The sequence below is a fragment of the Stegostoma tigrinum genome, chromosome 4 (assembly GCF_030684315.1).
Source record: "Stegostoma tigrinum isolate sSteTig4 chromosome 4, sSteTig4.hap1, whole genome shotgun sequence".
NCBI classification, from domain to species: domain Eukaryota; kingdom Metazoa; phylum Chordata; class Chondrichthyes; order Orectolobiformes; family Stegostomatidae; genus Stegostoma; species Stegostoma tigrinum.
Window position 1 is genome coordinate 6,484,759 of NC_081357.1, and position 15,931 is coordinate 6,500,689.

The 15,931-nt window shown below is 43.0% G+C and overlaps 1 protein-coding gene across 1 annotated transcript in view; it reads left to right on the forward strand.

The window, feature by feature from the left end:
• Window positions 1-15,931, forward strand: part of LOC125452340 (dynein axonemal heavy chain 8-like) — a 1,165,100-nt gene that overhangs the window by 484,205 nt on the left and 664,964 nt on the right. Inside the window, exon 27 of the mRNA XM_059645122.1 lies at window positions 802-883. Coding sequence (XP_059501105.1) covers window positions 802-883 — 82 coding nt within the window. The remainder of the gene's footprint in view (window positions 1-801; window positions 884-15,931) is intronic.

Sequence of the window (15,931 nt, forward strand, 5' to 3'; positions counted from 1 at the left end):
TTCCCTAAAACTGTTCCAGTTACCTGTTATTTTTGCACTTCTTAGAGGTGTACCCGCGTATTTGCTGTCTGTTTCTCTCTCGTACCCCTGTTGAGGTCCATGGTACACATTCGTGAATGTGACAGCCCTTTTTTTGTTCTCTAGCTCAATCCATTTAGCCTCCTTTGATGAGACCTCAAACATCTTTCAATCTTCCTCACAGCTGTAATGGTTTGTTTGATCAGGATTACCAACCCCCTCTCTTTTTATCCTTCTCATCTTAAAGTCAAATCACCAGAACATTGCGATTACAGAAACAGAAAACGATACAGGAATGGCAGATCAATGATATCATCCTATTGTACTTCTATTTGTGCCTTAACACATCTGTTTTATTTGCTGTAGCCATTGTACTGAAGTATAGTCTTGAGCAGGGCAAAACTTTGTAAAATTATTCTCCAAACTTTGTTTCCTCTGCCTTCCAGATTCTCTTACTAATTCTTCTGAAATTTTCCCTCAAATGTATCCTTATTCGAAATGTATTGCGTGTCATACTTTTTCCCCTGACTGCAAATTTACACTTTGATTTCATTGTCACCAACATTGTTGTTGTGTTCTTAAGTCAAATGCTTGCATCCCAGCATATCTCCATTCACTATAACAAGCATTACAGTCTTACAATGATTGGAAAATCTTACTACAAAAAATGTTAGTTTTTGAATTAGGATTTTGGCAATATTTTGAAATTATGAAGAGTATCATGAGACATTGTCTTTTTTTTTTATATATGTACACGATTTGATTCAACACATCGAGCAGAAGAGGGACCTTTGGCTACTCAAGCAGTTTTGAGGAATTTGCTCCCTTTTTGAAGGCTGAAGTGCTCTTGGCAATTCCAAATGTGGTATGTTAATATTGCAATATTTTACACACTTAGAAAACTTTAGTGATTGCTCACAGCTAGTTTAAATTCACCCTGTAAAACAAAATCTTGTTTATCAGTCCTGTTACTTAGTATCTTGATATCATTTTCACCAAACAGTTGAACACATAACTTTTCTTTCTGGCCACGCCGTCCTGCTCCATTCTTGGTGAGGTCCAGATGGGTGGGACTGCCCTAGTTACGTGTTTCACCATTGTCAGAATATCAGCTGCAACGGCTTCTCTTTCTGGTTCCACATTGCTACCTCAGTATTCTATCCTTGGCAGACATCTATTTTTCAATTACTTATTTCCGTATGATAATCTCGACTTGCAACCTGACTCTTAAAACATCCAGTGCTACCTCAGTAACACAACAAAGTGAGCCTGAATTGTCGTTCTGCTTGTCTGACATCCTGCACCTAATGAGCAGTAATCTCCTCCAATTAAATGTTTGGAAGACAAAACCTGACACAAACTCTATTCATAAGTCACAAACTCCATCTCTGGCAGGTGTCTGAGGCTGAATTAGGATTTTGGCAATATTTTGAAAAATATAATGAGCAGTCAGCCTTGCTATTTTTCAGGCTGGTAAGTTGCACCACTGTAAAACCATGCATCACTGTCCTCTGCCCAGTTCTTCTTTTACATAAACCACAATCCACAATGATGATGCTTCCATCTTAAGGGTGAAACCTCTTCTTAAACTGTAGCCCCAAGCTCTCTTCTCCCCCTCAAGGAGCAGTATCCTCTAATATCACCCTGCTAAGCCCCCGGTGACCTTAAATGTAAGCAAGATGGCCTCTCATTCTTCCAAACCCACTGTGTTCAACCTTTCTGCATAATACCCTCCACCCCAGGACTTACTTGAATGAGACTTCTTTGAACTGTAATCGTAATTGTATTATCTCACAAATAAGGAGAGCAAAACTGTACATAATACTTTATATGTGACTTAACCAAGAACCCATACAGCTGCAGTAAAATTCCATGCTTTTAATTTCTATTTCCTCTCTACATCCTGGATTTGTTACAAGGAATCCCTGTTTTGAGTCCCTTCGCTATCATGCTCCAGCATTGAACAGGTATGATCTCATCTTTCATACCATGTTTTCCCTTGAATAATTAGATTATATCTTTCATATATTTTCTCTTCCGGACATAAAAATCCATGAATTAGAGGACAGGACTATGCCACTAAGTTGACTTTTCCATATACCATCCCATCCTTGATTATTGTAGACAGTTGTCAGATTATTTCTTTTTACCAACTCATTATATTTGATAAACAATTACACTGAGAGACCTTCAGCAAAGTCATATTAGATTACAACACGACCTTAACATAAAAGAAATTCACAAAAACGTAAAAAAAATTAATTGAAACCTAACAAACCATGCAACATTAATTGAAAACCATTTAAGTAATTCTACTTTTCCCATTTTCCCCTCCTTCTATAGTATCTTATGGTTATGAAACTGTTGATAATGTATACACATAAATCCTACAATATCCTTTCCCAACACTATAGTGCAACCTTTGTACTTTTTTCCTTTTAATTACATAAGAACTGCACCTGCCCAGTCAAAAGAGGGAGGATTTGAAAAAGTGCCGTTAAGCCACCCTGCACTTAATTTCGCAGTACAGCTGTCAGGTCAGGTACTGACATTGCATTTCATTTAAAAGCGAGTGTAGAGGCAAAATCTGCATATAGTTAGGCAGAGACCAACTCACAGAAGTGTGTAGCCATTGTTGCATAGATGTACTAAAGATACTGTAGTGTTAAGGCAGCCAATTGACATCACAACACATTATGGTATAAAAGGTCACTATCGTGTTCTCAGTACGCATAGTCTGAAAGTAGCCAGTCTGTTAGCAAGTCAATTGGACAGCCAGCCGACTATGTACAATGTGTAACAGTAACATAAATAAGCATATAGCCCAGATTTCATATGTAAGTCTGAGCTGTCATATTAGTGTACACAGTTGTTAATCAACTTCACGATATTGGCTTTAACTTGCACCTTAGCCTCAGTGATATATGTTGTGTGGGCTGACATATTGAAAATCATATCACATCATTGCGAGTGGACACGTGGGCAGCGACCAGACACTAGAAGTGTGTCACAGCAAGTTGGTATTGAAGGTTGAAATGGTGATAGCAATAATGAGAGATGTGGAAATTCTTTTCCTCACCATCATCTGCCCACTGTCTGAATTCAGAACTGAAGTTGACCCCCAACAACTAATATCCAATATCAAATAACAGTGTCTCTATGATAAATGTCACATGGACCAAAATTTGGAAAACCACATAATGTCATGGTGGCAGCAAATGAGCACTGAAAGGTGATAGTAGCTGTGGTAGTTATTAAAAATTCTTTGCTCAGCAGTTATTATTCATCAGTCTGAGTTCAGAGCTAGAAGGCTGTAAGTTCCACCAATACCATTGAGGACGAAAATTCATAATAATCATGGATCACCAACCCCTACTTGGTTTACTTAAAGACAATAAGGCAGTACTGCCCATAGCTTTGGGATAGATTCAGCTGTGGGCTATAATACTAATTACTTATAATTATGAGTTAGAACACTGACCATGAGGCTGTGGTGACTGCAGATGCATTGAGCCACCTCCCATTAGCAGATACACCAACCCATAGTATCCCCAGTGGAAGAGTCTGTAATAATATTAAATTTTCTGGACCTGCTCTCAGTCACGGCTAACAATATCAGACTTCGGGCACAGAAAGATCCAGGTTTCCAAACTGAAAAATGTGCTATTAATGGGGTAACTGAAGGTCTTCACACTAGAATTGAAACCTTTTTGAGCCTGGAGAAACCAGCTCACTGTTGAGGATGGCACATTGTTATTTGGAACAAGAATTATTGTCCTGAGTGAAGATCGCCGTCAACTACTGCCTGAACTCCATTAGGTTATTGCCCAGGACAGGGTGTCTCTAGAACCCTGCAGACTCCTCAGCCAGTATACCTGATATTAATTTACCCATGACTCTTTGTGTGCATCAGGGAAAGGATGACACATTTAAGCCAGCAGTAAGTGACTTAATCAAAGACAACAAAGGTAAGAATTAAACTCTTCAATTTTAACAAGCCCATTTCTAACTATCCAATTCTGTAGAAATGTAAATATTTCTCAGATACTTGTAACTTTTGCTGGTTCATCAAATTCTTTGGTGTATTCCTCTCTCTTCACAGGTTGATTCTATAGTGATTGTAACAGGGTCAGCCAGGTGGATGTCCTAGAAGATGAGTTCCCGGATTGGGCTGTTAATCTGGTCCAATCAGGGAGCCCTTGCTGTTAGCAATAAACAGTAGTGTCAGATGTTCTGCTCATAATGAGAGCTGGCTCTGAGGAAGCCAGATCAGTGTCAAGGACTTTCCATATGTAACTAGTGGGTGCTTCAGTGACAGGACACCAGTCTCTGAGGAATTATTTCAGTGACAAGAGAAAAGCACACTCCTGAGAAATTCACTTGCAACAGTCATCTTTGAGTTGGGATAAGAATTTGTGGTATCATGCCATTATTTGGGAAGCTTGACTCGTTTGATCCTGCCATTGAAGACGGGGCCAGTATGTGGAAAATATGTATTATGTTTTTCCAGGAAAAAGCCACTGGGGCAGCTGAAAAGCAACGAGTAATTCTTCTGACAGCTTGTGGACCCGCAGCTTTGTCAGTTGTTAGGAGCCTAATTTCCCTGAGGCACCAGATACTAAAAACTTTCAAGAGTTGACGGATTTAGAATCATATAATCCCTACAATGCACAAGCAGGTCATTCAGCCCATCAAGTTCACATTGATCCTCCAAAGAGCATTCCACCCATACCCACTCCCATACCTGTAGCCCTATATTTCCCGTAACGAAATCACCTAGCCTACACATGGACACTATGGGCAATGTAGCATAGTGAATCCACTTAACCTGGACATCTTTGGACTATAGGGGGAAACTGAAGCACCCGGAGGAAACCCATGTAAACATAAGTCGAAGAGAGATAATGGGAACTGCAGATACTGGAGAATCCGAGATAACAAAGTTTGGAGCTGGATGAACACAGCAGGCCAAGCAGCATAGCGCTCTGAAGATGCTGCTTGCCGGCTGTGTTCATCCAGCTCCACATTTTGTTATCTTAGACATGAGTTGAACCCAGGCCTTAGGCAGTAGTGCTAACCACTGAGCCACCATGTGTTAAGGCATGCTACAACCTCAGGCCTCCTCTAATTCTGAGACGCTATTATTTTTACTTGGCAGTTTAAGAATTAGGAAAATGTGTTGGGACTTTTGATTAGGTTATGATGACCAGCTGAGACATGTGACTTTGGTTTAGCCCCTAATGAGATGCTGTGAGACTAAATGTGGGATTAATAATGTAACACTGCAAAGTGCCTACCAGCTGAAGCCTAACTGGAATTCAAACCAACACTACAACTCGCTTTATCCTGGATAAAGATGTAGCATTTCACTTGCAAGGTGTATTGATGAAAGGGACGCCCTTGTGAGCCTGACTGAGCTAGGAGAACACCAGTTGAGTGAAAGCAATTGCATGGTCTCACTCAGGACATAGACAGAACAGAGGTCAGCCCACATAAAAACCCCAAAACAAAGCCAAGCCTTGGCCAAATGTTTAACATTTTCTTGAGGATACGGGCCAGCAAGCCATTGCAGTTGCTGTCGGTGTATGGTCTCGAGACAGCAAAAGAATAGCACTATACCAAAATTCAGTAACAGGACTCATAGGCCAGTATGCAGGATGGTGCATATCTGGGAAAATCTATCTACACCTGATTTGGAACAGTTAAATTGCTGAGCAACATCCAAACCAGAATCTCCATTTCTAAGAGAGAATGATATTAGCACGTCTGTTTCCATGATCACAAAGTTAGCCGTTATCAAAATACAGCCTGGATTCCAACCCTCACATTTGTGCAAGAACGCAGCCAGGCTGAGAACCTATACCAGGTGGATCATTACTAATTAAGGGTACAACTTCAGTTGCAGTTGCTTATGAGAAGCAGCTGGTTCAGTTACCAATTATTGTTGCAAAAGCCTCAGGCCCAAGCTTGCTGGGGCAAAATTAGTTGAGAAAGATTCAGCTAGATTGACTCAACATTTTTTAATTCAAAAATAGTTGCCTGAGTGAAGTTTTAATTAAATAACTAGAAGTTTCTCAGGGATGCCTAGGGACTATCAAACCAACCAAAGCCAACTTTCATGTTGACCAGGAAGAAATTCCATGATTCTGCAAGGCCTAGCCTGTGCTATCTGCCATATGGGCAAAAGTAGAGAAGGAAATCAGAAGTCTGGTAAGCGAAGGAATCATTAAACCAGTCAAGTTTGCAGAATGGGTAGCACCGGTCATACTGTTTGTGAAACCCGATGGGAATTGGAATCTAATCGAAACTTACAGAATAGCACGGATAGAATGCATGTTGACAAGATGTTTCCATTGGCATGAGAGACAAGGGTCCAAGGACACAGACTTAGAATAAAGGGAAGACCCTTAAAATGGAGATAAGGAGAAACACCTTCAGCCAGAGAATAGTGAATTTGTGGAATTCATTGCCACAAACGACTGTGGAAGCAATGCCATTGAGTATATTTAAGACATAGAAAGATAGTTTCTTAGAAGCTCAGCAGGTCTGGCAGCATTTGTGAAGAAAACATCAGAGTTGACGTTTCGGGACTGATGACCCTTCCTGAATCTTTCTTCACAAATGCTGTCAAACCTGCTGAGCTTCTAGCAACTTCGGTTTTTGTTTCTGATTTGCAGCATCTGCAGTTTTTTTTGGTTTTTATAGATAGGTTCTTGATGACAAAGATGATCAAAGATTATTAGGAGAAAGTGGGAGAATGGGGTTGAAAAACTTATCAGCCATGATTGAATGGCAGAGCAGACATGATGGGCCAAACAGTCTTCTTCCTTGTCCTATGTCTTATGATCTTGTGAATCGCATTTATTGTGATTTTAAACAAATGATAAACTATTTTTCACAACTGGGTAAATATCCAATCCCTCACAAAGGTGATTTACATGCAAAGCTGGAAGGGGCATCGTCCTTCACGAAGCTAGACATGACCCATGTATACCTGCAGTTGTGCTTAGATGATGATTCCCAGAAGTATATGAGACTACCATCTGGGGGATCGTCAGCTTGTACAATTTTTCAGTAGGCAATGAAGAACATTTTAGATGGTCTACCCTGGGTCGCCATTTATCTAGATGATGTACTGAAACAGGGAAAACCAATAAGTGCAATGGAACACATAGATAACTTAGACATAGTCCTTATACATTTCTCTAAGGCAGGTCTATGCCTTAGTTGGGAAAATACATGAGTCCCAGACACCCTAAATGACCTACTTGGACAACAGAGTTGACAAGACTGGGTTACACCTGTTGGAAGATAAAGTGAGGACTGTCAAAGGTGCCCCATTCCTACCTCTGAACCAAAACATAGCTCTTTCCTTGGGCTGGTGCATTATTCTGGAAAGTTCATACATTACCTGGCTTCCATCCTGGCATCAAGTCTTAAAAAGGGTCAGCTTTGGAAATGGTCACGTAGCCAAAACCCATAGTGAAGTGAAGAAACAGATACCATCCTCTAAGGTGTTGACACATAATGATGCCAAACAAGATCCAGTATTGATATTAGGGTAATATTTAACTCATATGTGGCTCAGTAAAGAGGAGCGCCTGATAATGTATGCATCAAGAACTTTGGCTAATGCAGAGTATAAAGACGCTGTCTTGAATCACAGTGTATCTGTGCAGTTCTTTTTGGATTCCATTAAATGTAATTAAGAGAAGGCTCAATAACAACAATTTGCTTTGAATGTGAATGTTTTTTAAGTGTAGTGGTAAAGATGGAAAAGGAAAAAAGGCAACGGGTGCCATGCCCTTTGCCCATCAGAGACCCCCTTGACCAGTGACTGGTCTGGAGGCTTAGGTTATTTCCTGGCACTGTTCACAATTCCGCTCTGAGGCAAAGTCCAACACTTGAAACGAAACTCTCTCTCAAACAGTGTAACAAACAACCAGCACAGAGAACAGCAGAAACAGAAGACAAAAGTGCTAGCTAATACAGAAAGCACAGCTAAGGAAAAAACAAGCTGCAGGTGTCATCTTTGATCCGTAAGGGAACTTCACAGGACTCATTCAAGGTCACGCAGCTTGTCGAGTATCATTGTTAACTTTCCCATCCTACACAATTTATTTTCTCATGCAAATATTGAATATCACCATCAACTTTTAGCCCTACAGCCCATCCTATACAAATGCCCACATGGAGAAAGAAGGTTTGGCAGTGATATTTTGCAGCCAGGAAGTTGGTCTTTGCCATATCCCAACATGCCTCAAAGTAGACTGGAAATGGCTACCTGGAACAGTCCCTCTTACACACCCACACAGGCCCCAAACCCCACTTCTCCCTCCGTTACATTGATGACTGTATCGGCGCCGCCTCTTGCTCCCCAGAGGAGCTCAAACAGTTCATCCACTTCACCAACACCTTACACCCCAACCTTCAGTTCACCTGGACCATCTCCAGCACGTCCCTCACCTTCCTGGACCTCTCAGTCTCCATCTCAGGCAACCAGCTTGTAATTGATGTCCATTTCAAGCCCACCAACTCCCACAGCTACCTAGAATACACCTCCTCCCACCCACCCTCCTGCAAAAATTCCATCCCCTATTCCCAATTCCTCCGCCTCCGCTGCATCTGCTCCCACGATGAGGCATTCCACTCCCGCACATCCCAGATGTCCAAGTTCTTCCAGGACCGCAACTTTCCCACCCACAGTGGTCGAGAACGCCCTTGACCGCATTTCCTGCAACACATCCCTCACACCCCGCCCCGCCACAACCGCCCAAAGAGGATCCCCCTTGTTCTCACACACCACCCCACCAACCTCCAGATACAACGCATCATCCTCCGACACTTCCTCCATCTACAATCCGACCCCACCACCCAAGACATTTTTCCATCCCCACCCCTGTCTGCTTTCCGGAGAGACCACTCTCTCCGTGACTCCCTTGTTCGCTCCACACTGCCCTCCAACGCCACCACACCCGGCACCTTCCCCTGCAACCGCAGGAAATGCTACACTTGTCCCCACACCTCCTCCCTCACCCCTATCCCAGGCCCCAATATGACATTCCACATTAAGCAGAGGTTCACCTGCACATCTGCCAATGTGGTATACTGCATCCACTGTACCCGGTGCGGCTTCCTCTACATTGGGGAAACCAAGCGGAGGCTTGGGGACCGCTTTGCAGAACACCTCTGCTTCGCAATAAACAACTGCACCTCCCAGTCTCTAACCATTTCCACTCTCCCTCCCATTCTTTAGATGACATGTCCATCATGGGCCTCCTGCAGTGCCACAATGATGCCACCCGAAGGTTGCACGAACAGCAACTCATATTCCGCTTGGGAACCCTGCAGCCCAATGGTTTCAATGTGGACTTCACCAGCTTCAAAATCTCCCCTTCCCCCACCGCATCCCAAAACCAGCCCAGTTCGTCCCCTGCCCCCACTGCACCACACAACCAGCCCAGCTCTTCCCCTCCACCCACTGCATCCCAAAACCAGTCCAACCTATCTCTGCCTCCCTAACCTGTTCTTCCTCTCACCCATCCCTTCCTCCCACCTACTGATCTCATCCCACCTCCTTGACCTGTCCGTCTTCCCTGACTGACCTATCCCCTCCCTACCTCGCCACCTATACTCTCCTCTCCACCTATCTTCTTTTCTCTCCATCTTCGGTCTGCCTCCCCCTCTCTCCCTATTTATTCCAGCACCCTCACCCCATCCCCTTCTCTGATGAAGGGTCTAGGCCCGAAACGTCAGCTTTTGTGCTCCTGAGATGCTGCTGGGCTTGCTGTGTTCATCCAGCCTCACATTTCATTATCTTGGAGAATGGGGTCAGGTTGATCCCTGCCAGGGTCACGTTCTTATACCTTCTAGGCTATCTTCTCAAATTTACCAAGGGCTTGACCAATTAGGAACATTGAGTTGATTGGTTTTATCACTTTGAAATATTGTTAATGGTTCTCAATGGATTGCAAGTAGTGAACTCGTTGGCATGTCTGCTTTGACAATTGGAAATCTGTTTTTTTTTGCCAGAATATGCACTTAATCTTTTTGTCTTACTGAGGCATGCCTGCCCCATGTATCTGGTGTTGTTTGCTTGTCAGGAAATGTTGAACCGTGCTTTAATACTTGCTAATGTGTTTCTGGTGCATCTCTAGTTTTTAATTGTCTGGTCTTGACTGTTGCAAGGAACTGTCACCTGTGCGTCTATGTGTCTTGGCCGAGGCATAAGCAACATACTTTGGAAGAGGCTTCGCAGTGGGGTTAAAACTGATTCAAAAGTAGTAGGAACTGCCGATGCTGGAGATTCTTTGATGACAAGGTGTAGAGCTGGATAAACACAGCAGGGCAAGCAGCCATTTCTGAAGAAGTGTCCAGACCCAAAATATCAGCTTTCCTGCTCCTCTGATGCTGCTTGGCCTGCTGTGTTCCTCCAACTCTACACCTTGTTATCTGCAGCATGCCTTGCATTTTTGGCCACTTTCTATGTCCTCTTTATTTCAGTTACAATGCAATGGTTTTCTAGTTTTCCTTTTTTTAATAACTTTTACTTGAGCAATCACAAGCTGCTACAAAGTCCAGCCAGGGTCTCTAAAATGAAGATGTTGGTTGAAGGATCCCCTTGCCACCACCCAGCCACAAACCCCTATGACACTGCACACAAACACATAGTCAATGTTGAACCGTGCTTTAATACTTGCTAATGTGTTTCTGGTGCATCCTAGGGGAAGGATGGAAGATGAAGACACCACCCCAGTAATTAAAACTTAAAGACTGCTCCGTTCTGACTCAGAACCCAGGTCTTGATTCTTAGTTACCACAGGATAGGGAATTGTGGAATACTTGTATGTTGAGACTGTTTAATTTAGGCTGAGCAGTAATGAGTTAAAATAATACATGATTAGGAGTACGAAATAGAGAAACTTTAGCTTTACGCAACAATGCAAATTGATGTAACTGCCTTTCCTAGTCTGAGAAGTCATGTAAGATAGATAGGAAAAAGCTAGGGCTCGCAGCATCTGTACTCTTACCTTCACTGCATTCCACTTAAATTAATGTATGTTTGGTTGCCTAAGTAATGACCTTGCCTTATGAAAACACAGTACAATTGCAGTTTGCTTTAACTTGTTTAAACAGAGCCTTCCTGATTGTCCCGTGAAACTGTGCCTTGGAGCTCTCCCTGCTGTAATCGATTGCAAGCTTGAATAAAGAAGTGCTACTGCTGAAGCAAGACTCTCGTCTCTGGCTGGGCCAGCATTTATTGCCCATTCCTAATTGCCCAGAGGGCAGTTAAGAGTCAACCATATTGGACAGCACAGTGGCTTTGGGGCAGCACAGTGGCTCAGTGGTTAGCACAGCTGCCTCACAGCACCAGGGACCTGGATTCAGTTCCACCCTTGGGCGAATGTGTGGGGTTTGCACATTCTCCTTGTGTCTCCGTGGGTTTCTTCCCACAGTCCGTAGATGTGCAGGATAGGCGGATTGACCATGCTAAATTGCCCACTGTGTTCAGGGATGCATAGCTGAGGTGGTTAATGAGGGGATGGGTCTGGGTAGGATGCTCCAAGCGTCAGTGTGGACTTGTTGGGCTGAAGGGCCTGTTTCCACACTGTAGGGATTTTATGATTGCTCTGGGTCTGAAGTCACACAGCCAGACCAGGGAAAAGATCGCAGTTTCTTTTCCTGAGGGACATTAGTGAACCGGATGGGTTTTTCCTGATAATCAACAATGGATTCATGGTCATCATCAGATTCTTTAAAAAAAATTTGAATCCCACCATCTGCCACGGCAGGATTTGAACCTAGATCCCCAACATATTATCTGCGTCTCTGGATCAATAGAGTAGTGATGATACCATCTTCCCACCAGCAGGGTTGCTACTGGAAAGAAGACTCTGCACCAGGCTATGTCTGACCTTCCAGGACATGAAGGGGTTGGGTGACATGGCAGCAGGAGTTCTAGCGTTGAACCCAAGACTTTGCCAAATAAGAAAGACAGTTTGATATAAGGAACGAAATACATCACGTCACAGCGTCCCTTTTTTTAAAACTGAGAATACATTTACAAGTGTTCCTCCATTGTGGTTGCCATGCTTCTGTAAAGTTGTAGCCTTCAGCCTTCACTGTTGGACATGAGCTTAAGGTCTGAATGATCTTGGGGTGCATAGAAAACATCTTAGGCATACACCTGCTTTGGAAAAACACCGTAGGCCTATATCCAAATTCTTAAAGCATTTCTTATTAGTTTTCCCTGATATCAGGACTTCATCTAGATAAACAGCAAAATGTTCTCAATCATCCACTGAAAAATTGAACAGACTAACAATACCGAAATGGCAGTCTCGTACAGTGGTACAAGCCCTTATGGATATTAATTATAGCAAAGCTCTGGGAATCCTTGTCTAAATGGAATTGCAAGTAAACATGGCTCATATTCTGTGACCTCATTGCAATCACTAGACCTGAGCGTATAATTTCTGATTTGGCTAAATGATCCTGAAACAAAGTACACCCCAGAACATCAGAAAACACAGTTCTTATATCATTAATACGTTGCACGTGTACAATAGACACTTGATTCCATCATTTCTTTTCCTTCAGAAGTGGTATGAAAGCGGATAAAAAGTGACTCCAATGCTTTTTATAGCATAAAATCCACATACAGGGACAGCTCAGCCATTTCTTTTAAAAGCAGCAGTTGTACAAGTAGTAACATGGAGAGACAAAAGAGAAAAGCCAACAAATTAAGAGAAGTGTTACACTGCAACACGTAATCTTTGAGTGAAGTCTTACAAGAGGCTTGAGCGATGTGCGCTGTGACAATACTTGTGATAGAAAGATGTGAGAAGTCCAGTGGGCATATCACAATGTCAGAAGCAACTTCATGAGACCATTAAAATAAGAACAGAAGAGGGTATTTGGCCCCTCGATTCCACTCAAGCATTCAATTGGACCATGGCTGATCTGACATTCCTCACATCCACTTTCTGCCTTTTCCTCCTAGCCCTTGATCCCCCAACTGATCAAGAATCTATCTGTGTCAATGTTAAACATATACAAGGACTTTGCTCCACAGCTCTACGTGGCAAGGAGTTCCAAAGACTCACAGCTCTTTGTGAGAAGAAATACAACTCATTTCAGTCTTAAATGGGTGCCCTTAATTCTAATGCACTGCATGTTTTATACATTTTCTGACTGCTGGGCAAATTTCTCACTAGGCAGCAGTGAGATGCCAATTAAGCTCTATTTTATCTGTTAAATGCCTCGCTGAAGCAAAAAATTACCTCATTGATGTTCAGCTTCCTAACTTATCAAATGTGCTCAATAACCTAGATGTAGAGAATTTGCAATATGGAAAATTTGGCGCAATGTGGTACCATTCAATGTGCTAAGTGTTTACAATGTGTCTTAAACTCTACACATTGGCATCTTGCATTTAAACTGTGACATCAAGGAAACCTTAGCAAGACTGGATTCAGCAGAAATCAGGAAAAAAATTCTTCACTGGTTGGAGCTGCATTGGCACATAGACAGATGCTGTGGTTTTTGAAGGTCAGTCATCCCAAACACAGAGCACCTCTGCAGAGTACGTCAGGGTAGTATCCTGGCCTAATCATCTGCAGCTACTTCATTAATGACTTTCCCTCCTTCACAAGGTCAGAAGTGGGGACGTTTGCCAATGATTGTAGAATGTTCAGCACCATTCTCAACACCTCAGATACTGAAGAAATCCATGTCCAAATTCGACAAGATCTGCTCAATATCCGACATGGGCTGACAAGTGGCAAGAAAAATTTGCACCACGTAAATCCCATAAGAGAATATCTAACTCTGCCCTTTGACATTCAGTCGCATTATGATTACTGAATCCCTCACTATCAACCCCCAGAGGAACCGTTGACCAGAATGGTGACTTTATTCACCATATACTGTGGATATAACAGTAGGTCAGAGGCAAGGAATACCACAGCGTGTAACTCACCTCCTCACTCCCCTAAACCTGTCCACCATCTACAAGGTACAAGTCGGGAATGGAATACTCCCCACTTGCATGGATGGATGCAGCCCCAAAAACACTCAAGATTCTTGAAACAATTAAGTATAAAGTAGCCCATTTGATTGGTATCACATCTACAAGCACCAACATCCTCCACCACCAATGCTCAATGCTCAGTAGCTGCAGTGTGCACCATCTTTAAAATGCACTGCAGAAATTCACCAAAGATCGTAAGACAACACATTTTGACCTCTACCCACTACTATCCAGAAGGACAAGGGCAGCAGATATATGGGAATGCCTCGGCGTGTAAGCTCCCCACCAAGCCACACCATTTGACGTTCCTTCACAGTCACTGGGTCAAAATCCTGGAATACCACCCTATGGGCTTCATGGGCATCCTCTGCAGCACATAGACAGCAATAACTCAGAAAGGCATCTCAGCACCACCTTTTCAAGGGCAACTGGACTGGAGGTTGGCTAACATTGTGCCACTATTTAAGAAAAGTGGTAAGAAAAAGCCAGGGAGATATAGACCAGTGAGCCTGACATCTGTGGTGGGCAGATTGTTGAAGGAAGTTCTGAAGGACAGGTTTTATATGTATTTGGAAAGGTGAGGACTGATTAGGGATTGTCAACATGGCTTTGCGTTTGGGGAATTGTGTCACAATAATTTGATTAAGTTTTTTGAAGAAGTAACAAAGAAGATTGATGAGGAGAGCGCGGTTGATGTGAGCTGCATGGATTTTAGTAAGGTGTTCAACAAGGTTCTATGTGGTAGACTGGTTAGGAAGGTTAGATCACATGGAAGACAGGAAGAACTAACTAGTTGGATACAGAACTGGCTCGAAGGTAGAAGACAGAGGGTGATGGTGGAGGGTTGCTTTTCAGACTGGAGGTGTATGACCAGCAGTGTGCTACAAGGATCGGTGCTAGGTCCATTGCTTTTTGTCATTTATATTGATATAAATGATTTGGCTGTGAGCATAGGAGGTATGGTTAGTAAGTTTGCAGGTGACACCAAAATTGGAGGTGTGGTGGACAGTGAAGAAAATTACCTCAGAGCACAACAGGATCTTGATCATTTGGGCCAATGGGCCGAGGAACAGCAGAGTTTAATTTAGATAAATGTGAGGTGCTGCATTTGGAAAGACAAATCAGGGCAGGACATAAGCACTTCTTGGTAAGGTCCTGGTAAGTGTTGATGAACAGAGACCTTGGAGTGCACAAGACCATAAGACATAGGAGTGGAAGTAAGGCCGTTCAGCCCATCGAGTCCACTCCGCCATTTAATCATGGCTGATGGGCATTTCAACTCCACTTGCCCGCACTCTCTCCGTAGCCCCTAATTCCTTGTGAGATCAAGAATTTATCAATCTCTGCCTTGAAGACATTTAACATCCCAGCCTCCACTGCGCTCTGTGACAATGAATTCCACAGGCCCACCACTCTCTGGCTGAAGAAACATCTCCTAATTTCCATTCTGAATTTACTCCGTCCAATTCTAAGGCTGTGCTCACGGGTCCGAGTCTCCCCAACTTCCTAGCGTCCACCATTTCTAAGCCATGCATTATCTTGTAAGTTTCTATTAGATCTCCCCTCATCTTCTAAACTCTAATGAATACAATCCCAGGATTCTCAGCCATTCATTGTATGTTAGGCCCACCATTCCAGGGATCATCCATGTGAATGTCCACTGGACGCGCTCCAGTGCCAGTATGTCCTTCCTGAGGTGTGGGGCCCAAAATTGGACACAGTATTCTAAATGGGGCCTAACTAGAGCTTTATAAAGTCTCAGAAGCACATCGCTGCTTTTATATTCCAACCCTCTTGAGATAAATGACAACATTACCTTTGCTTTCTTAATCATGGACTCAACCTGCAAGTTAACCTTTAGGGAATCCTGGACTAGCACTC